The 22,220-nt window shown below is 38.3% G+C and overlaps 1 protein-coding gene across 1 annotated transcript in view; it reads left to right on the top strand.

The window, feature by feature from the left end:
* The window catches only part of LOC122218018 (microsomal triglyceride transfer protein), a 41,140-nt gene that overhangs the window by 14,318 nt on the left and 4,602 nt on the right, over positions 1–22,220 (top strand). Inside the window, exons 8-15 of the mRNA XM_042935833.1 lie at positions 4,051–4,219; positions 5,517–5,624; positions 11,276–11,488; positions 12,971–13,182; positions 15,405–15,502; positions 15,608–15,729; positions 17,358–17,585; positions 21,448–21,572. Coding sequence (XP_042791767.1) covers positions 4,051–4,219; positions 5,517–5,624; positions 11,276–11,488; positions 12,971–13,182; positions 15,405–15,502; positions 15,608–15,729; positions 17,358–17,585; positions 21,448–21,572 — 1,275 coding nt within the window. The remainder of the gene's footprint in view (positions 1–4,050; positions 4,220–5,516; positions 5,625–11,275; positions 11,489–12,970; positions 13,183–15,404; positions 15,503–15,607; positions 15,730–17,357; positions 17,586–21,447; positions 21,573–22,220) is intronic.

Raw genomic sequence — 22,220 nt, 5'->3', positions numbered from 1 at the left:
TGCTGCCTCCTGTTTTTGGACCTATTAATTTACATTTGAAGAGATTGCAGAGTTGATTATAAAAACAAAAAAAGAATATGACTTTTTCGATTGAAAAATGAAAAATTTTATTAGAGATCCAATGATCATCCCCATCAAAGCCATGTTTTATATAGAAAATTGAGAATGCAGGTAAATAGTCAAAAAATATAGAAAAAGACATCTGTATGCTACTTGAATGTTTGGTGAAAGTATGATTCATTGCACACACATAGTGAAGAGTTGACTTAATTCTCAAATTTATTTTGTAGATGTAAATGTTTTATTATTTTTTTAATTTTTTTAACGTTTTATTTATTTTTGAGACAGGGAGAGACAGAGCATGAACAGGGGAGGGTCAGAGAGAGGGAGACACAGAATCTGAAACAGGCTCCAGGCTCTGAGCTGTCAGCACAGAGCCCGACGCGGGGCTCGAACTCACGGACGGTGAGATCATGACCTGAGCCGAAGTCGGCCGCTCAACCGACTGAGCCACCCAGGCGCCCCGATGTAAATGTTTTTTGTCTGTAATATAGAATTTGTAAATACAAGTTCAACTATATGATACTAATTACCCTCATGATACAGAAAATAGCTTAATTAATTTGACTGTCAAAACTAGCCATTAACATAATCAAAAGTGGAAATTGGCCAACTTACACACACACACACACACACACACACACACACACACACACAGCAACAGCAGCAGCAATAGCGGCAACAGTAGTCACTGAGTACAAAGGACTAAACTCAATTCTCTAAGAAGATAATTTAGCTTTTTTTTTTTTTTTTAAAGAATTCTGTTTATTCTTGAGGCACCTGGGTGGCTCAGTTGGTTAAGTGTCCGACTTTAGCTCAGGTCATGATCTTGCGGTTTGTGGGTTTGAGCCTGGCATCAGGCTCTGCACTGGCATTGTGGAGCCTGCTTTGGGATTCTTTCTCTCTCCTCTCTCTGCTCCTTCCTGACTTGTGTGCACCTATGCATGCATGCTCTCTCTCTCTCAAAAATAAATAAATAAATAACTTAAAAGTAACAGAGAAGTCTGTTTATTCTTGATTGTATTTGTTATTTACTTGCCTTGAGGACATTTAAAAAAATTGATAGGAACTCCATATGACTAAACAGAGTTGGTTGCTCTCTTCAAAAATAAATATTTAAACCAGAAATTGAAAAATACACGAAATAATAAATTCTCAGACTCGTGTTTTAATCATAGAACTTTAAAATATATTTGTAGGGTGATTTTTCTTTATAGGAAAGGCAAAGATACTGACCATAAAAGTTTAAAAATTAGCTATTAATTTAGAATGGAGATTGTATGACACTTTAACCTTATGTGAGTCCTAGAAACCTTCAGGTGGCAACAATTTGGATGATTTCATGATGTATTTTCTAAATCAGATTACAGGTTTCTCCTGCTATCCAAAAGTGGAGACTTCTATGAAACCTTTTGTAACCCGCAATTGTGCAAAGCAACGAATTACCATTAATTTACGTGGCAAATCTTTTGACCATTTCCAGACCCCCAAAATAACTTTTGAGGTTTTTCTGATACCTTAGGCCATTATCTTGCTAATGGATGTACACAATACATTGAGAGAAAGCACAGATGCTCACAGATACAGTTCTAGGCTATCGTGACTTGATTGTAAGATGCTGAGTGTGCTTCCCAGGGAAGGGGCTTGGTGGGGCTACCCTCACTGCTCAGGGTCCACACTGCCTCTATAACAGGCTTGCTGCAAAACACATTGAATGCTATTTTGCTTTTCACCTTTTTTTGGTAAAAGCAAAATTCCTCTTCAGGATTTCTTTTGGTTAGCAAAAACAAGTACTAATGTAGGTCTTTTGTAAAAGCAAAGTAGCCTAACACAAACTTTGGAAAAGCAGGAGATACTTGTATTTACATAATATTGTGCCATATCATATGTAGACCACATGTAGCATAGTGTAATGGAAAGGATACTAGGATGAACTAAAATCAGAAAACCTCGTTTCTAATTTTGACTTCCAACAGCATATAACCTTTGAGCAAATTGTTTACATTTAGCTTCTCCAAGTTTCACTTTCAACATCTGTAAAATACAGAGAATAATTCTTTTTGTTTACGGTAGGATAGTGCAAGTCAGGGTGGTAGAATATAACATTTCCCAAAGAGTCCATTGTGTGTATCCTGTAATTTGCAGAATACTAGCAAGTATGGCAAGAGGAAAGGATTCTGTGAGCAACTGAGTTAGAAAAGCGTGGGGTGAAACCAAATCAAATAGTTTTCTTGGCTGTAGAAATTTTCAGCATATTTAATCATATAATATTAGGTGTAAGTTTCCTTAAACATTTTCTAAACTTAAACAGCCTTGAAGATCCCTTTGCTTACAGCATGTTGTAGGACTAGAACCACATGGACAACACTTTGGGAAACACCAATGTATTTAAAAGATAATGGGGGTACCTGGGTGGCTCAGTCAGTTGAGCATCCGAGTTTGGGTTAGGTCATGATCTCATGGTTTGTGAATTTGAGGCCTGCGTTGGGCTCATTCCTGTCAGTGCAGAGACTGCTTTGGATCCTCTGTCTCCTTTTCTTTCTGCCCCAACAGCCCCCCTCAAAAATAAATAAGCATTTTTTTTTAAATTACAAAATAGGGGCGCCTGGGTGGCTCAGTCGGTTGAGCGGCCGACTTCGGCTCAGGTCATGATCTCACCGTCCGTGAGTTCGAGCCCCGCGTCGGGCTCTGTGCTGACAGCTCAGAGCCTGGAGCCTGTTTCAGATTCTGTGTCTCCCTCTCTCTGACCCTCCCCTGTTCATGCTCTGTCTCTCTCTGTCTCAAAAATAAATAAACGTTAAAAAAAAATTTTTAAAAAATTACAAAATAAAAGATCATGGACACCTGAGACACCTCAGGTCAGAAAAACCTTGAGTTCCAACTCCAGCTATACGCTTAACACCTATAGGGACTTGAAGTCTGTTTCTTCATATGTAAGGGGGATATTAGTATTAAACTGACAGAGATGTTTAGTCTTTTAAATGAAGTAATTGTTAATAGCAGTGTATTTTTATTGAGTATTTACCACATGTCAAACACTATTCTAAGTGCTCTGCATAGATTATGCAGTCCAGTTCTCCCAAAAATTTGAAAGTAACCACTATTTTTAACCCCATCTTACAGACGAAGTGAAAGCAAAAATTGCATATTTAAAATTTATAGTGCAATACTTACATACTAGGCACCTAATAAGTGTTATCTCTCAGTGTCTGCTTCATTCACTAGATTTTTTGTTAGGAACAAAATGATACAGTGCAAGTATATCATTTTTTTTTATAGTATAAAGCACTAAACACATGTACGGTGTGTGTATACAATGTGGAATATACTTACATACATGATATATTCATTAGCATGACAAGTAGTTTCAGAAATTTTACCATCCCAGACTCAACTAACCAAAGATTCTTGATGACTGGTATATCTAATGAGAACTTGCCTATAGGAGTTCCATTCTGCCCACACATAATCATTATGGTTGAACATTGGAATATACCATGATACTTTTTATTTTTAGAAACAATGGGCAAAATCTTCTCCCTTGGATATAAATTAAAGTTAAAAGAATTTCCTAATAGCACCTGAGTTAAATTAGGCATTTAAGAAATGTATATATTTGTCGAGATAATTAGAGAAAGAGAATCAATATTTGAGACTATAACTCTGATGTATTACTCGTAGAGAAAAGAATTTGAACCTAGTGTATAATTTTTTGACATACAAATTTCCAAATTATGTTTGACTTAGGTTATTACGTGAAGTTAGTTTATATATTCTGAGTATACATTGAGCTAGAGAGCGAGGAATTAAATGGGAGGTTTAAAACAAAATTAGGGGGTCTTTTTGAGGGAATTATTCATTTTTTTGTTTATATAAAAATTTCACTTCTTTATGAAACTTAGATCAATGGAGAATCTGTGAATGGTAGAGATTTAAATAATTCCTTAAGCATGCTAAAAATTGATATCAATGACTCTCCCTTTTTTGTAGACCTCAACTGGTGGATGCTGTCACCTCCGCTCAGACTTCAGACTCATTAGACGCCATTTTGGACTTTTTGGATTTCAAAAGTGACAGTAGCATTATCCTCCAGGAGAGGTTTCTCTATGCCTGTGGATTTGCCTCCCATCCCAATGAAGAACTCCTGAGAGGCCTCATTGTAAGTCAAATGAACACTGTGAAAATAAAGTTTGTCAGCTGCTAAAAAGTTCATAAGACTCTAAACAGGAATTGGGCTATCTTCCATCCATTAATCATTAACTATAGTACACTATTTCACATAATGTCTTCTTTGCAATTCCTCTAAAAAACATAAACTATACCATATAGAAATATAAAGATTGTATTCACCCATCATATAATGTGACATGGGATAAAATTTCAGAGGAGATGAGTCTTGGTTATGCTTCAAAATTTTATTTTATTTTATTTGTTTTTTAAGTTTATTTATTTATTTTTGAGAGAAGAAAAAGAAAGCATGAATTGGAGAGGGGCAGAAAGAGAAGGAAAGAGAGAGAATCCCAAGCAGGCTCCACGCTGTCGGGGCAGAGCCCGATGGGGGTTCAAATCGAAGAACTGTGAGATCATGACCTGAGCTGAAGTTGAGTGCTAAACTGACTGAGCCACCCAGGCACCCCCCAAAATTGATTTTAAAAGATTTATTTTGAGTTCAAAAGTCTTCACAGCATTTAATATACAATACATTGAAGAGGTACAATTCTTCCAATATTAAAAAATTTATATTGGAAATAAAACTAGACTTCTCTTGGGTCCAAGATTTAAAAACAAAATGTGCACTTATCTGCTTATGATCTAGTGGAATAACTCATAATCTTTTCGGAAAGTGAGATCGTTTAAGAACCTGATAAAAGCAATGAAACCCCGGGGCACCTGGGTGGCTCAGTTGGTTGAGCATCCAACTCTTGATCTCGGCTCAGGTCATGATCTCACGGTTTGTGGGTGCAAGCCCTGCATTGGGCTCTATGCTGGCAGCAAGGAGCCTGCTTGGGATTCTGTCTCTCCCTCTCTCTGCCCCTCCCCCTCTTGTGGTCTCTCCTTCTCTTTCTCTCTCAAAATAAATAAATAAACTTTAGAAGAAGAAGAAAAAAGCAATTAATCCCCTCTTCACCCATACACAAAATTTTACAGATCTCTTTTCCTTTTTTGTTCACTAACCCAGTGAGCCCAATCCATAAACCTCTCAGGAGTTCATAGACTTCCTGAGTTCATAGTTCATATGTTAATAAGACTTGCATAGGAGAGATTCCATAAACTCTTCCATTCAAAGTTAGGTAGTGAATTTGCAAGTATCCCCAAATCAAAATTTTGAATTTGCTATCTAGGAACATAAAACAGTTTTCTTAGACATTGGTTACTTTGTGTCTTCATTTCTAAAAATGTCCCTCAGAAATGTTTAAATATTTTGATAACCTATTTTATCTCTGTTTGGCTAATAGAGTAAGTTCAAAGGTTCCTTTGCGAGCAATGACATCAGAGAAACTGTTATGATCATCATTGGGGCCCTCGTCAAGAAGTTGTGTCAGAATGAAGGCTGCAAACTCAAAGTAAGTGTGAATCCAATCTTGTGTGTTATATAGTTCCAGACCATTCTATGTCTTACTGAGCTGCCCACCACTGGCCCTCCTATTTCCCCTTACCTTACGCCACTTTCTTTATTTCACAGCAATTATTGTTATCTAACATACCTGATATAATTCCGTTATTCATTACATTTATTGCTTATTTTTGTCTTCTACTGAAATCATAAGCTCCATGCATAAATGGATCTTTGTCTTGTTAACGCCAATTGCTTAAAATATGTGATGCATAATGTTCAACAAATGCTTGCTAAAGAGTAAATAGTCTATTAATCCCTCACCAATTGTATTTATTAAGTGCCCACTATGTATGCAGCCTTCAATGGCATGTATGGTATAGTTCTTATTCTTAGAAAAAATATTAGACTCTAGGGCTATCTCCTAGAGAAGAACTTTATAAGTGTGGTTTGCAGTTTTGAGTTTTGATGGTGTGAATTTAGTTATTTCTAATTACCGAAAACTTTACATTTTATTTTTAATTTCATTTGCTCAAAGTTTATCCATTTGCCAGAGTGGACTATCAACTTTGACACCTTTCTCATAAAAAACCAAAAACTCACTTTGTAAGCTTAACTAGATGTAGAAGATCCAAATAGATTAGTATCCAATGTAGCCTATCTTTCTATAATGCAAATAGATTGAAAATGTTAAATATATAAAAAGTCTTTTTCTGTCCACATTTATTATATAGCCAGCTTATAGTCAGCATTTTTCTTCTATCTCAAAAAAGACGTCACTGTATTATTTTGCTTACAGAATGCTTGCTCTTAAAAATAATATAGAAAACATTCTTGAAACCAAATAGTTCCAAAAGAGGCAACCCATAACTAGAATGTAAGCTAAGTGTGAAAAAGATTACTAAAAAAGAAATGGCATTGAAAATGTTTGAGTATCAGCTTAGTAAGCTCAGGCAGAGATCAAATTTGTACTATTTCTATGACATCAAAGAACTATAACTTCTTATATTTTCCAATTTCCATGATTATTTGAGTAGCCAATTTACCTCAGTAATCCTGTATCAAATATCTTGGCTAAAGACAAAGCTCATACCTGAAAACACCCATTCACATAATTTAATGAACATCTACTCTGTGCTAGATGTGATGTTAATCCCTTAATATAAAAATGCATAAAATATTCTACCATCCTCAAAGATCTTCCACTCCATTCCTCAAATACAAACAAAAAATAATATTGAAATATAAACGAAGTGCTCTGAGAATACGGAATATGTAGCAAACTATTCTGTTTGGGGGTGCTAGGGAAAGTTTCACCAAAATAGTGATATTTGAACTTCATACAGAAAAGCTCTTTAGGTGAAGAGATGGTAGTATGGAATGAAGGACATTCTAGGAGAAATACAACAATGCATGAAAAGGCCCAATGTCAAAATTGGTCTGGTATGCCTGAGAACATGAGAAATTCTGTGGGGCTGGAAAACAAAGTATTCATATTTATGGGGAAGATAGATGAGAGTGGAAATACAGAAAAGAGAAAAGAGGTTGGATGTTTATTAATGAGAAGCTAACAAGTCTGACCTTCATTCCATAGAGAGAAGGGAGAATAGTGCGTTTTTAGGCAGGTGAATGATATGCTCAGATATTTTTTTATTTAGAAAGAAGCAGAGTATATGGACCAGCTGTGGACTGGATTAGAGTCAGCAAGATTTGATTGGAAATATTTGCAACAACTGGGCAAGAATAAGTAAAGGTCTGAATTAACATAGAGGCAGCAGGTAGAGAGAAGGGACAGCTTCAAGAGCCATTTAGGAGGTAGAGTTAATAGTACCCAGTGACTGATGGGATGTGGGTGGGTAGTGTGAAAGAGGTAAGAAGATGGGTGACTATTAAGCTTCCAGGGTAGGGTACTAGGTGTGGTGATGTCAACCACTTAAGCACAATTTATAGAACCCGGTTTGGGGGTTGGGAGGAGGGTAGAGCTATGAATTTGTTTTGGTCATGTTAAATTTGAAGTCCTTTGGGCCACCAAGTTGAGTTGTCCAAAAGGCAGATGGCCATATCCACCTGCAGCCCAGAAGAGGAGTTAGGGCCAGGAACAGAGAGTGGCTGCAACCTTGAGAGAGAATAGAATAGCACAAGAAGGAAACTGAACAAAGGATTAAATGTAAAGTTTTGCTGATAACAGGAGAGCCAAGTTCTACTCACATCTTTAGATTTACCTTGTAGGTAGCTCAAAACTATCCACTATCACTGTCATTCAATTCTGTTAATGTTTTTGAGCAACTTTTAAAACAATGCATCTTTGAAGAAAATTAGTCACCAGATAGATTGTTGTAAATGCTCACATTTTCTTTTCAACGTTCTGCTATGGAATATTCATCTATCTCCAGCCCAAATCACAGACATATGAATAGGAAGAAAATGATGTACTCTAAGCAAAAATTTAAGGTATCTCCTTACAAGGCATACAATACTTCTACTGCCCAAATGGTACCTGCCATCTGATAGACTACTAAAGATTTTCCAGCATTTGCTAGCATGAAAGCTCCCACCTGCCCTGTGACAGTCCGAGTGGCAGCTGGTCAAGTTTACTCATTGAGTACAAAGCCCCCTATTTCTTTTTTCTATTAGTTTTTGGCATATATTTCAACCTCCTTGCCTCCTAATTTTGTTTTTCCTCAAATTTGCACTTGAAAAAATTCAAACCTATAGAAAAGTTGTAAGAATAGCACAATTCCACAAACATCTGTGTGCCCTTCATCTAGATTTGCCAATTTTCAACATCTTGCATGTTTCCATTATGTCATTCTGCTTTATTTCATTTTATTTGTACTTATATTGAACCATTTGAGATTGAGTTGCAGATATCTGGCATTTTACCCCTAAATTCTTTACTTCTAATTACTTGAGTGCTATTGCATCTTGGCCCTTAAGATGGACAAAATACGTATATTTGTATTTATATTTATCATATGGTGAGTGCATACTGCTGTCTTTAATTCCCAGTACAACAAGCTTCTTTCTCTCCTTCCATGCCATAAATTTATCTTCCTTCTCCTATAGTGAGAACCTTGGTGTTCTAGAACATCAACCTGTTGATTCATTTGCTCAGTTCTAAAATGCACACAAAATAGTTTGGGAATTGCTACACCGATATTGCTACAAAAATCAGGCTAAATAAAGGTTAAGACTTCATCACAGTTCTTTTCTTTTGGAATATACTAAAGATAGACAGCCAGATGGGGCACCTGAGTGCCTCAGTTGGTTAAGCGTCCGACTTTGGCTCAGGTCATGATCTCATGGTTTGTGGGTTCGAGCCCCTTGTTGGGCCCTGTGCTGATAGCTCGGAGCCTGGAGCCTGCTTTGGATTCTGTGTCTCCCTCTCTGTCTGCCCCGCCCCTGCTCATGCTCTCTCTCTCTCTTTCTCTCTGTGTCTTTCAAAAATAAATAAATGTAAAAAAAAAAAAAAGATAGACAGCCAGGGGTCCATATTCAGAAGTCTCTGTTATTCTTTTTTGTTTAGTTATGTTAGCAGTTTGATACACATATACATTCCCTGCTGTTTGAATTCACTTTTAGCAATCTTCCATCCTTGCTGATTGAGTTGTATTTCTTGAATATGTGAAATATTGACATGTTCAAAAGTCAAAACTGCATTTTAAAAGCATTCTCAAAGGGGTCCTGTTCCCTTTCTTACCCCTTCCACCCATTCTCACCAGCCTCCTCCATGTAACCAGTGTCAGTTTTTGGTGTCTCCTTCCTGTGCTTCCTAAGCAAATGTACACACACATTTTTACTTATTTTTTCTTTCACAAAATATACACTCTTTTGTGTCTTATTTTGTCCTCCTAACAACATACCCGGGAAGTCATCCCATACTGTTCTCAGAGATCTTCCTTGTTCCTTTTAGCAGTGCTTAGAACTGCATGTGTCGGCATACCAGTGTCCTCAGCATCTCCCGCCTGTGTTCAGTAGGTGGTTTCTACCATTTTGCTGTTACAAATAATGCTGAGATGAATAATCGTAGGCACATTTTTTTCTCGTTTTTGGAGGTATAGCCTCAGGGCTAAGGTTGCTGGAACAAAATGCAGATATGTTAGCTTTTGCCAGTTACCTTCCTTACGAATTGTATCATTTTATGCGTCCCCCAGTAATGCACGAGAACGCCTATTTCCCCATAGCCTCAATAGGAAAGTGTCTTATCAAACTTTTGAATCTTTTAATCAATCTGATAGTTGAGAAATGGCATTTCTCTTATTACCTGTGAAATTTAGTGCCTTTCCTTCCATTTAGAGACCTTTTATATCTTCCCCCACTCCTATCCCTCTCTCTCTGTCTCTCCTCTGGTGCGTGTGTGTGTGTGTGTGTGTGTGTGTGTGTGTGTGCGTGTGCACGTCCCTGTAGCTTAATTTCATAATTTCCAAATCCTACAGATGGATTAGATTTTAGGACTCTTTAAAGATGAAACTGAAGCCCCTAAAACATAGATAGTGACAAAAACCAGAATCTAGGTGTCCCTATTTTTACTTTGCTTTTCCATTGACTTACTAACTTATACTCAATCATTTTTTTTCCCTAGGCCAGGAAAAGGGGCCTTTTTGATTAAAGAATATATGTGAAAAGTACCTAGCAAAGTATCTGCCATATAGAAGACATTTTTCTGAAATATTTTTTGAACTGTATGGCAGCATTAATCAAATTTTGATTCAAGTGGAAACAAGCCCTTTTTAAACATTGAGAACAAGACCTTATGGTCAAGTTCTAAGTATTTTCACCAAATTATTACTTAAGAAGAAGTACGTGGCATCATTTAGGTGCCATTTAATTGTTGCTTTAGAAATTCAATGAGTGGATAGTTTTACGAATAATCGATCACAAAGGAATTTTAAAAATGACTTTATACATTCAGAATGTGTTCAAAAGTAAATATACCTATTTTTTTAAGTGTTTACTTATTTACTTTGAGAGAGAGCAAGTGCACATGTGCACACAAGTAAGGGGCAGAGGGAGAAAGAGAGAATCCCAAGCAGGCTCTGTGCTGTCAGCATAGAGCCTGATGCCAGGCTCAATTCCACAAGCCATGAGATCATGACCTGAGCTGAAATCAAGAGTCGAATGCTTAACTGACTGAACCACCCAGGTGCCCTATATATCTATTATTAGTCGTATAAATTGCTTCTTACGAATATGTTAATTTTTGCATTTCTTAAAAAAAAAGAACACCTTTATAAAGTATACTTATTCATTTTTATTGTGTGTCTGAGTCAGGCAACTAGTGCAAAACTTTCTAAAACTTTAGGCTGTTTTTGGAGCGCCTGGGTGGCTCATTCGGTTGGGCATCTGACTTCAGCTCAGGTCATGAGCTCACAGTTTGTGGGTTCAAGCCCCACGTCGGGCTCTGTGCTGACAGCTCAGAGCTTGGCGCCTGGTTCAGATTCTGTGTCTCCCTGCCTCTTTCTGTGCCTCCCCTGCTCATGCTCTGTCTGTCTCTCTCTTTCTCTCTCTCTCTCAGATAAACATAAAAAATAAAATAAAAATTAAAAAAATAAATAAAACTTTAGGTTGTTTTCTTAGGTCCAAGAGTGAAGCCAGTATTGTCCAAGCCTTGTGTAATTTGTGGTCGTATGTATGTTTGAGGTAGTATGTGATTTTTTTTAGGCAGTGGTAGAAGCCAAGAAATTAATCCTAGGAGGACTTGAAAGAGCAGAGAAAAAAGAGGACACCATGATGTACCTATTGGCTCTGAAGAATGCTCTGCTGCCGGAAGGCATCCCACTCCTTCTGAAGTTTGCAGAGGCTGGAGAAGGGCCCGTCAGCCACCTCGCTACCACCGCTCTCCAGAGATACGATGTCTCTTTCATAACTGATGAGGTAAAAGAATATTTGTAACATAAACAAAAGAAAAGAAGCATGCCTAAACTTGAGTCAAATGCAAAGTTCTCTGAAGTCATCCTATTTTTTTTTTCCAAACTGAGGATCTCTCTTTCCTGTTTAGAAATAACTCTTAAATTGAATTTAAGGCTATTTTGAAGCAGCCTCACATTTTGAATAGATAATGTCCCGTATCCTGAAGCATAAATATTGAAGCACATTCTCTTATTTTAAGAAACAAACTCTTTCCAGAAATATCTTTACTTCCATAAGTTTTAAGATGCTGTTAAATTTTCAACACTGAAATATCCTGGCTTAAGGATTACTGCGGTGGTTCCTATAGCTACATTTTCAGGAAGCCATCTAAATTAAACTTTTCTAAGAGCGGAAAAGTCTATAAGCCTCAAGATAAGCTGTCTGCTGAGAATGATATTTCCGGTTTGCAGCTGAGAACCCTCCCACTGCTTTTGTGTCAAAGTTGGTAGGCTGCAGAGCATGATGGCTAGGGCCACAAGTGTTTGAGACAGACAGACCCACAAATAAATTGACTGTTCCTTCCCAGTTGTTTTGCTCAGGTGAGTCATTTAACTCCTATATACCTGAGAACAAGGCCAAGATTTAGGGGAAATAAAAAAAATCAGAGGGAAGTGGGAATTGAAAGAACTGTTCAGAAATGCCTAGTACAGAGCACCCCCACCTCACTCCATACCACATAATGCTAGTAACCAATGAAATTATTCGTTGCCACAGAATGCCATTATTTTGGCAAGTTTTCTTTGGTGTTAATATTTTGTTTTTAAAAAAAAGTCCCTAATGTAGCCTGTGGACTCCGGGTGACAACGATGTGGCAGTATGGGTTTTATCAAATGTAGGATGCAGGATGTTGATAGAGGTGAGGTTGTATGTGCTGGGCAGGGAGGAGCCTGGAAGCAAGGGGTATATAGGAACTCTCAGTTTTGCTGTGAACCGAAAATTGCTCTAAAAAATGAAAGTTTTATTAATTTTAAAAAAGGATAAAGGGAAGATCCTGAGAGACTCCACTGTAAGGAAATACCAGCTAATATAGCCATTGCTCCCCAGAGATCTATTGCTATGTCACAGTAGTCTTTAAAAGTCAATATTAGTTGGGTAACACCATGATAAGCTGCAATAACAAATGAGCTACAAAATCTCAGCTTATCAAAAGTTTATTTCTCATTCATGCTATGCCTAGTGTAGGTAAGGAAAATGTGGCTCTAAGCCTACTAAAGTAGTAATAAAAACAGAGGGAGAAGGCACAGCAGCTCTTAACTGTCTCAGTCTAGAAGTTTCCCATGGCCGTTCTCTTCATAGTCCATTAGCTACAATTACGGCCCCAACCTAACTACAAAGAACCTTGGGAAATGTAAGAACACACGTATGTTTTAAGAGCACTAACTGTTCCTGCTACAATATCAATTTAAAAAATCTAGATGTGCACTAAGTTTGAACATCTTTGAACAGGTCAAGAAGACTTTGAACAGGATATACCACCAGAATCGTAAAGTTCATGAAAAGACTGTGCGCACTACTGCAGCTGCTATCATTTTAAATAACAATCCATCCTACATAGAAGTAAAAAACATTCTTCTCTCTATTGGGGAGCTTCCCAAAGAAATGAATAAATACATGCTCACTCTTGTTCAAGACATCCTACGTTTTGAAATGCCTGCAAGGTATGATAGAGTGCACCTGTCTCTCCGTTTATTTAAGCAAGCTTATTTTATTTGTTCAAGCTTATTTGTATATTGGTGTGGTACACATGTGGCTGGTAATAATGGTGTGGTCATTATGCTAGTTTATGTTGCATAAAACCAAAGTTTGCCAAATTTCCCATGAGAACTATTTAGCGGGCCAGATAAAACAACTTCACTCTGGCACTATGATTTGAAACCCGGTGTATGATTGTTACTCTGGGTCTCCTGTTCAGTCTGTAAATATATATTGCCAAATGTTTATAATGTTTTACAACCCAACTACATTTTTAATAGGATTATTTTTATAAACAGCATAACAAAGCGATGTAAATTCTCACCTAATGGTCTTCCATGTTAACTTTCCAAACGTTAGTGACCTAACATTGAAACCTCATCTATCACAGATCAAATGAATTTGCCATTTAAGTTAAATACCTTAAGCATAGCTCATGTTTGGGGACTCCTCAAGGTATGAAGAGTGGGATCAGCAGACTTCATCAGGCTCAGTAACTCTTACTGGATTCATCTTCCTTCCAGTTCCTGGGTCTCTTCCTCTTCATTCACTGATGTCTCCCTTCAAAGTGGGAGTTCCCCAGGGCTCTCTGCACTTCCTTACTGAAATGAGAGGGCTGAAAAAGAAATTTCCATTTCCCCTGAGTTATTTGCACAGCAGTATCCCCAGGAAAGATCAAATTTGAGTATTTTAAGTTGAAAAGGAAAACAGATATGGGGAGGAGTGGGTGTTGGAAAATGGATAAAGAGAAAGGAAAAAAAATAAGGCAGTAAAAGAAAAAAGGTGTGAGAGGAGTGAGTAGACAGGAGAAAAGAGCAGGGACAGATAAGGAAGAAGAAGGAGCAGATGAGTGAGGGAGGAAGAAGCAAAGTCTATCTACAACCATGTGTTCCTAGTAGAATGGATTTGACTTCTATTTCTTTGTTTATTTTTATGAGACTCTGACAAGGAGATCCTGAGTGGGTTTTCTGTCCTTGTCTTGTGAACCTAGTGATGCAGGGGATGGTAAAAGAGGAGGCTGTGGGGTAGAGAGCAGCAGGGAAAGGCGAGGAGACCATTGGAAACACTGAAGTTCAGATTCTCACGATCGGAATGGTTCGAGTTGGAAAGGACATCACAGGCCACTTTGCTTGGCATCTCTCCAGTGTGCGGGTCTAGTCTCCTAGCAGGGGCATCCAGTCTTTGCTTGCACCTGGCCAGTGGCAGGGGGCTCACCTCCCCTGAGGGAACTTGTGTCATTATTCACAGTGTCACTAGGACTTCTTTGTGTAACTGAAAGCTTCCCATTGGCCCTATTTGCCCCAATCCTTGGAGTAAAGCAGAGCAGGTCTAATCATTTCATCCACCCGCAGGCCCTTTGAATATTACAAAACAGATATCATGGTGTCCTCAGCCCTTCTCCAGGCTAAATCTTATCACCTAGTGATATTGGGTGGTGGGGGGCACCTATAGGGTCACCATTCCCACCTCTCAATAAGTTTCTACCTCAGGTCCAGATCCTAATTTCTTGAGTGGATTATTTTGATATTTTTTGTGGTGGTGTCATAAATTTATTATTCCTAATATGATTAGTGTTAAGTAGTCAAGATTGGAAAGATCTCAACAGTCCTTAGATAGTAGACAAGATAGAGGCATAGGGCAAGGTTTAAGACTTACTTTAGAGGAGATGGTCATTTATATATGGGTTTTACTGAGATGTCTCTTTAATTGAAAACTACAGAAATAGAAAAAATTCATGGAAATTAACTGTGATATGTCATCAGCCACTGGTATCATTAGAGAATGTAGGAAAATATTTAAAGAAATATTGGGCAACTGCTCCACCATCCCCTGTCTGGTACAGCTTTCCTTGAAAGTATATACTATTTAATAATACAACCATAATGATTCATGGAATATGTGTTTTCCACTCCTGAGGTGTGTCCATCAGTTAGTTTAAGCCATTCATAGCTGGGCTTCCTCATCTTGCTGTCATTTTGATACCAAACCAAATTTCAAATATCTGAGGAATGAAGGGGAAAGCCCTAACCTTGATGCTGGCCCTCCAGCTGGCACCTCCCCAGTCTTGGAGCAGCATGGAGAAAATTTGGCCCCTCTTTTTTCCACTGAGGATTTGGTTTTTTTTTCCAAATCTGACTTGGGAAGCAGCCATTACAATGAATGTGCTTTTTCCTTTTACGTGTTGCAGCAAAATGGTCCGTAGAGTTCTGAAGGAAATGGTTGCTCATAATTATGACCGCTTCTCCAAGAGTGGATCGTCTTCTGCCTATACTGGCTACATAGAACGTACGTAACCCAGAAAGGGGTTCTCCCTCTCTGCCCTTCCGCAAGTTGGTATCGTGGGAACTGTTACTAAACTACAAGAGTTGTTTTGTTTTGTTTTGTCATTAGGTACTCCCCATTCAGCATCTACTTACAGCCTTGACATTCTTTACTCTGGTTCTGGCATTCTAAGGAGAAGTAACCTGAACATCTTTCAGTACGTTGGGAAGGCTCATCTTCACAGTAGCCAGGTAACTCATTTTCCATTAATTTTGCTTCATAAATATATAAGAAATTAGTCTGAAGTAAAATTAAAAAAACATACTGATGGTAACACCACAAAATGCATAAGTTAATGGTGGCTTCTGTTTTAAGTTGCTCACAATTCCATCATTTGCAGGAAGCTATATGGTTTATGATGCCAGAGAAAGTTTCAAGCATGAACTTGAAACCTAAGTAATTTGATTTACTAGACTCGTTAAACATCCATTCGTCATTTCAAAGGCAAACATATTCACAAAGTTGAAACTGTGCTAATATTTTTCAGATATGTTTAAAAAATATTTTATTTTTATTCATAGATATATCCGTTAAAGCTCCACTTATCTAACTCTGGAATATATTTTCCTTCTCCGGTTGTTTCTTAATTTTTTTTAACGTTTATTTATTTTTGGGAGAGAGAGAGAGAAAGAGAGAGAGAGAGACATAGAGCACAAGTGGGGGAGGGGCAGAGAGAGAGAGAGAGAGGGAGACAGAGTCTGAAGCAGGCCGCAGGCCCTGAGCTGTCAGCGCAAAGCCCGGCGCGGGGCTTGGACTCACTAGCTGTGAGATCTTGACCTGAGCCACCCAGGCGCCTCCCTTCTCTTCCCTTCTCTGGTTGTGTCTAAGAACAGATTGATTCCCCATAAGAACTTTGACTCTCTAAAGAGCCCATCTATATTTTTCAGTACCATTAGGAGAGAAAAGAATGAAGTGTAGGCATGTGATGACTGACTGAATTCCATCTCTTTAGTCTTATACAAAATTTGGTTATAATCTATAAAGTCTTCCTAATTATGAAATATACTTCTTTTTATGCATATCAAATTATAGCCTTCTAAATCAGCTCATTTAAGTTTTAAAAATGGTCCAGTCCTACACAAACTTGAGTTCTTATCAATATTATATTATACACCCTTTGGTAGGACGCTAATCAGAATACCTCTATCCTGAGGAATGTCCTTCTATCCTGAGGAATTGCCATCTGTTTTCTGATATGCGTTCTGAAATGCCAAGCACCCACTGGGTATGGGGCTGGTACAGAGGACGGAGAATATGTAAGATTCCTATGCATGGTGGAGATCTTGATGTGAGCCTCCATCATCTTTTCTTTCAGCTAGAGAGAAAAGTTTGATAGGAAGGGTGTGAGTCATGCCTTGGAGTGTTCCATATCCTCTTGTAGCAATAGCCTCAAGGCAATTGTCCCAGCATTTCTCCATCTCCTTCTTGGGGCTCTGCCAGACAGCTGATCCATTATGTATGACAGTCCTGGAGAGATTAAGAGTCTCAAGGATGACACCAAAAAAAGGAAAGTTCATGGCATTGGCAGTCACACAGAAAGGGTTTGAGTTCTGCCTCTGCCATTTGAATTTTTTGTTTTTAGTTTTTGCCTCTACAAAATGGATCAATGGGTGTGGGAACTAAAGGAAGAAAATGAATTCACCTTATGTTCAGGCACAGAGGTGTGGTTTGTTTTGTTTGTTTTGTTTTGTTTTTGTTTGCCTAGCTGCTGCAGATACCTCAGGTTTTGGAAAGTTCTAGCAATAGCCCAGGAGCCTCACCGTCACTTACGGAATAGGCAAGGAGCTTACGTCATGAATGTGATCTGCATTTCCCCTAGGTAGTCATCGAAGCCCAAGGCCTGGAGGCCTTGATTGCGGCCACTCCCGACGAGGGGGAGGAGAACCTCGACTCCTACGCAGGCATGTCAGCCATCCTCTTTGATGTTCAGCTCAGACCTGTCACTTTTTTCAACGGATACAGTGATTTGATGTCCAAAATGTTGTCGGCATCTGGTGACCCTATCAGTGTGGTGAAGGGACTTATTCTGTTGATAGATCATTCCCAGGTAATCCATTCATTCTGCAAATATTTATTGAATCCCTAGCGTGTTCTAGGCACATTTTAAATGTGCTCAATGCTTGGAGAACACAAGACAAAGTTGCACCCATCTAGGAATTCACATTCTAAGCACCCACCCTAGTGGTATTGCCGCCCGCCCTTCATCCTTTTCCCCTTTGTTACAGGTAAGCAGGGTTTTCTCTCAACTTCATTAGCCCATGAAGACATCTCACTGTTGAGGCAAAAGAGGATATAGTCAATATAATATGAGTATAATAATGCCACATATATCTCAATAAAACTGAAAGAAAAAAAAGACAATACTGATGCTGACAGAAACAAAGAAATTAATGGAGAAAATAACCAAGGCTCTTTTTGTTGTTAATCAAAACTGTGTCATATGGCTATCTCTAGCTTCAAGGAAAACTGGTAAATGTAGTTTTTCAATGCGTGCATTGTCAGTCGGAACAAATGAAGAGAAGGACAGTGAACAGGATCTGTCATATCCCTTAATCCTCAAGGTCACATATGAAAAAACAAGTCTCAAATTATATCACAATTTTACATTGTGCATACCCATTGTAGTATTGATTCTGGCGAGATGAATTCTTAATGAATCTATGAAGAAGGCGTAAGAGTGCTGAGTAAGTGGTCCACATTTTAAGACACAGGAATAATTACGGTTCAACACCATCTGTGTGTATTCAACTACCTTTCAACAGTCTGATGGTCAGAATTGGGGTGTGAAACCTGATAAAAACAGTAATCTAGATCAGGCTCAGCAGACAGTTTATGTAAGAGGCAGAAAGCAAATATTTTAGGCTTTGTGGGACATATGGTCTCTGTTGCAACTACTCAACTCTGCCACTAGAGTGGAAACAGCCATCAGCAATATATTAACAAGTGAATGTGCTCCAACAAAATTTTATTTACAAAAACAGCAAGTGGGCCAGATTTGCCTGCAGGCCATAGTTTGCCAACTCCTGGTCTAGATTATCTTTTAAAGTTCTTCTGTTCATTAAGAGAGGGCACCTAAGGCGTATTCTAAGGCAAGATCATCCTGTAGCTATTAAACGTAACCCAATGTCTGAATTTCAGATTGGAGTATTTGGCAGATCAAGGGTAACCATACAAATAGGCTCTTTGAGGCTCCCTGGCTCTGCAGAGCACTCCAGTAATGCCATCCCAGCTTCAGAGGCACATACCACTCTAGGTCAAGTGCTGACATTGAAGGAAATTTTGGCAGTGGATAGCCTGTCACAGCCACCAGGGCAGATGGAATTACTCTGTGCTTACTCTTGCTCTCTCTTTTCGTCTAATTGGATTACTCTTCAGAGAAGGCTGTCTGATAAAGTCAGCTTAATAGAGAGATCCTCTTTAGCCAGCAAAGACCATATTTTCCTGAATGGATGCAATGGTACATGTTGTCAAAATATTAGTGTTTGAACCGTAAGAAACACCTTTGGGGCCAAAGGTGCAAGATCAAAGGAGTCACACTAGCTACAAATGCAAAGCTTTAGTATCTTGTTCCTATAGTTCATAGACAATAATTTAAATAAATATGCATCCTGGGTCAAATAAGGACATAAACCTATGATCTTTTTTCACAATATTTCTCAGAAGATGCTTTCTTGCACACCAGGAGACAAAAGAGAGATGATTTTGTGATAACCATGTGTGGTAATAGAAAAGTATCCTCCCTAGAGACAGTCTGGGTTTTATTCTGTCTCCACATGTGCCACCAAGCCTGAATCTCCTTTTTAATCTTCAAGATATAATGCCTACCATGGAAGATCAGTATGGGAATTAAGTGAGATACCAAATGTAGACCCTTGGGGACACGGTAGGTGCTCAAAACTGTTAGTTTCTCTTATTTTATACCCTCAAAAATTAGAACCACTGCACTATGTGGTTCAGTCCCTTTCCCAAAGAGAGAGTGGTTTGCTCTTCTATAGGGGTTAGTGCTCTGTCCTTCCACGGGGGCTCAGGAAAATTCCTCTGTGACTACAAATAAGAGTTCTTCCATGATCCCTTTGCATGAGAGAAATTGAATCTTCCAAGAAAGCCAAGGTACTCCCTAAAACCCAGACCACAATGGAAATGCTCTCTCCGCATAAAAGGCACATTGTCTAAAAGCTGTGAAATGTTCTTTTCCATGGCACTTGGTGTGCTTTGATATCTACTTAATGTATGGCCAGTGGGAAAGCTAAAGCCCACATCAAAGACCTTTTTTTGATTGAGTGGACTAACAAGATTATAGCTTTCAAATTGGGAAGAGATCAAAAGATCCAAAGAAATACTTTTAAGACAGGGCACACAGTAGGATTCATTTGGGAATAATCACAACCACTGTGCAACTGCAGAACTCTGATATCTGATATTCTGTAGTTCATAGGCATAGGTTAAAATTTGGGCATAATTTTCTGGCTTTCCTAGGATAATTTGTGTTCCTTCATATTAGTTATGATATACGAGACAACCTCGTATCATACTACAACCACATTTTATTCTAGACTAAATGTAGCTGTTAAGTATTCTTAGGGCTCTCCTAATGTGTCCTGAGCTCTGTGTCAAGAATCTCATGCTTTCATCCAAGTGTGTTTTAGATTGAAAGTAGCTTCATGCCACAGTGAGACTTTTTTGATATACCTGGTTGTAAATGAAGGCCTTTGACTGAGATTTCTTGCCATGTTTTTTGGAAAGGGGGAAGAATTCAAGGAGATCAATATGATCCTTTCTAGAAAGCGAAATCACGGCATTTATAGTTGGTGAAAGCATGGCTTCTTTGGTCTGAGTAGGGCAGTTACATAAGGAAGTTAGTCATGCTGGCAGTTACCGTGAATCTAAGATCTTTGGAGGGATATCAAAATTAAGGATATGGAGCCTTTTTTTCCAGAGCCATTATCATTTCCAACACTGTCTCCAGTCAATCTGATTGCAATCCAGCTGAAGAACTTTTAAGCCAACATCACTTCATTAATGTACTCAGAAAATGCAAGACTTAAATGTTGACAAACAACACAAAACAGTGGGCTTCAGACAACTGCAAAATTACTTAGGATGGACTACGTTTGTAAATGAGAAGTGTCCCTCTGGAATATGCTCTTAAGTTCATGTTGGACTTGTTTGTTAATTTGATGTCATTTCAAATGTCAAACAACAAGGTGTTAAGGCTTAGTTAGATTGCCTTGCCTTCCTTTCCCAGCTTTATCTAGGCAATTCCTGGAACTTGTATATTGCACCAGCAGTTTTTATTCTGCATTTACTTTGCCAGCATGACGCTGCAGCTGCCTATATTTGACACAGCACATAGCTAGAGAGGTGCTGAAGGACCACAAGAGATCATCCAGCCCAACTTCTTACCCCCACCCCAAAGCCACAGCTGGATTTCGGGTGACGATGCTTTCATTTTCCCCATTCTGGTAGTTCTCAAATTTATGTGCATCAGAATCACGAGAGCTTATTAAAACCCACATTGCTTGGCCCCATCCTCAGAGTTTCTAATTCAGTAGGTATGGCACTTGCATTTCTAACAAGTTCCCAGATGTTGTTCCTAAGGGGAGCACACTTAGAGAACCTTTGCCTCTCCCAAAGTGAGGCAACGATTGAAAAACATCACCCATCTCAATTGGCACTGCACTTCTCTAGTATTTTAATAGACTAAATACTTGAGCAAATCAACAGTCTACTTCTAGTGATCAAGATTAGAATAATGTGTTTCCAAGCCTAGAGAAAGACTCCAACATTAGCATAGCCCAAATAGTATTATGTATAGCAGGAGGTTGAACATGCCTTTGGAAAGGGGTAGGCTCAATTTGCTTATGATGATGACGATGATGATGATGATGATGATATATTTTTGCTTCTAGGAGCTTCAGTTGCAATCTGGACTAAAGGCCAATATGGATGTCCAGGGTGGCCTAGCTATTGACATTTCAGGTGCAATGGAGTTTAGCCTGTGGTATCGTGAGTCTAAAACCCGAGTGAAAACTCGGTAAGCATATGTATAATATTCTATGTAATGAACTGCAGAGATATGCTTTTGGAATTGTTTAGCTCTCTGATTTTTCAAAAATCTGTATTTTCTATTTGTAATGACTAAACCATAGAGCAGGAAGAAACCATGGGAACTCATTCTTTCTATAGCTTCTTATGAGCCAGTTAGTTATCTAATCAACTCAGCCAACAATTGTCATACTTTTAAAGACGTCCACATACAGCATGCCCCATGGATGGGAAGTTCATTTTCTCTTAGTATTCCACGTTAGTAGTTGACAATGCACTCAGGAAATACTGTCTTGAAGCAAACATTTTAGTTTATCCCTCTTGTTAAGATTTTAAATGTTCCCTCCTTTGCTGTCTTCAGTGGAGAAAAATTAAAAAGATGATCACTTGTGTGCAGAATCTATGTCTTAAATGGTAGGAGTCCTTAAGTTTTTCATTAGCGTTCATTTTTCTAAACAAAATGTCCTCAGCTCCTTTTGTTTTTCTAATATAGGTGTCTAATCAAATGAAAGTATTGTATTTTGAGTAAAAGATGATAAATCTGAACCAGTGTGATAATCAAAAGAATGATTCTGTTTGTTGTAAAATCAAAGTAAAGAATATGGAAGTGCAATTGATTTTTACCTTTTTTGATATT

Source organism: Panthera leo, chromosome B1 (genome assembly GCF_018350215.1).
Source record: "Panthera leo isolate Ple1 chromosome B1, P.leo_Ple1_pat1.1, whole genome shotgun sequence".
NCBI lineage: Eukaryota > Metazoa > Chordata > Mammalia > Carnivora > Felidae > Panthera > Panthera leo.
The sequence above is the reverse complement of the archived record's forward strand: the minus strand, read 5'-3'. Positions and strand labels throughout refer to the sequence as shown.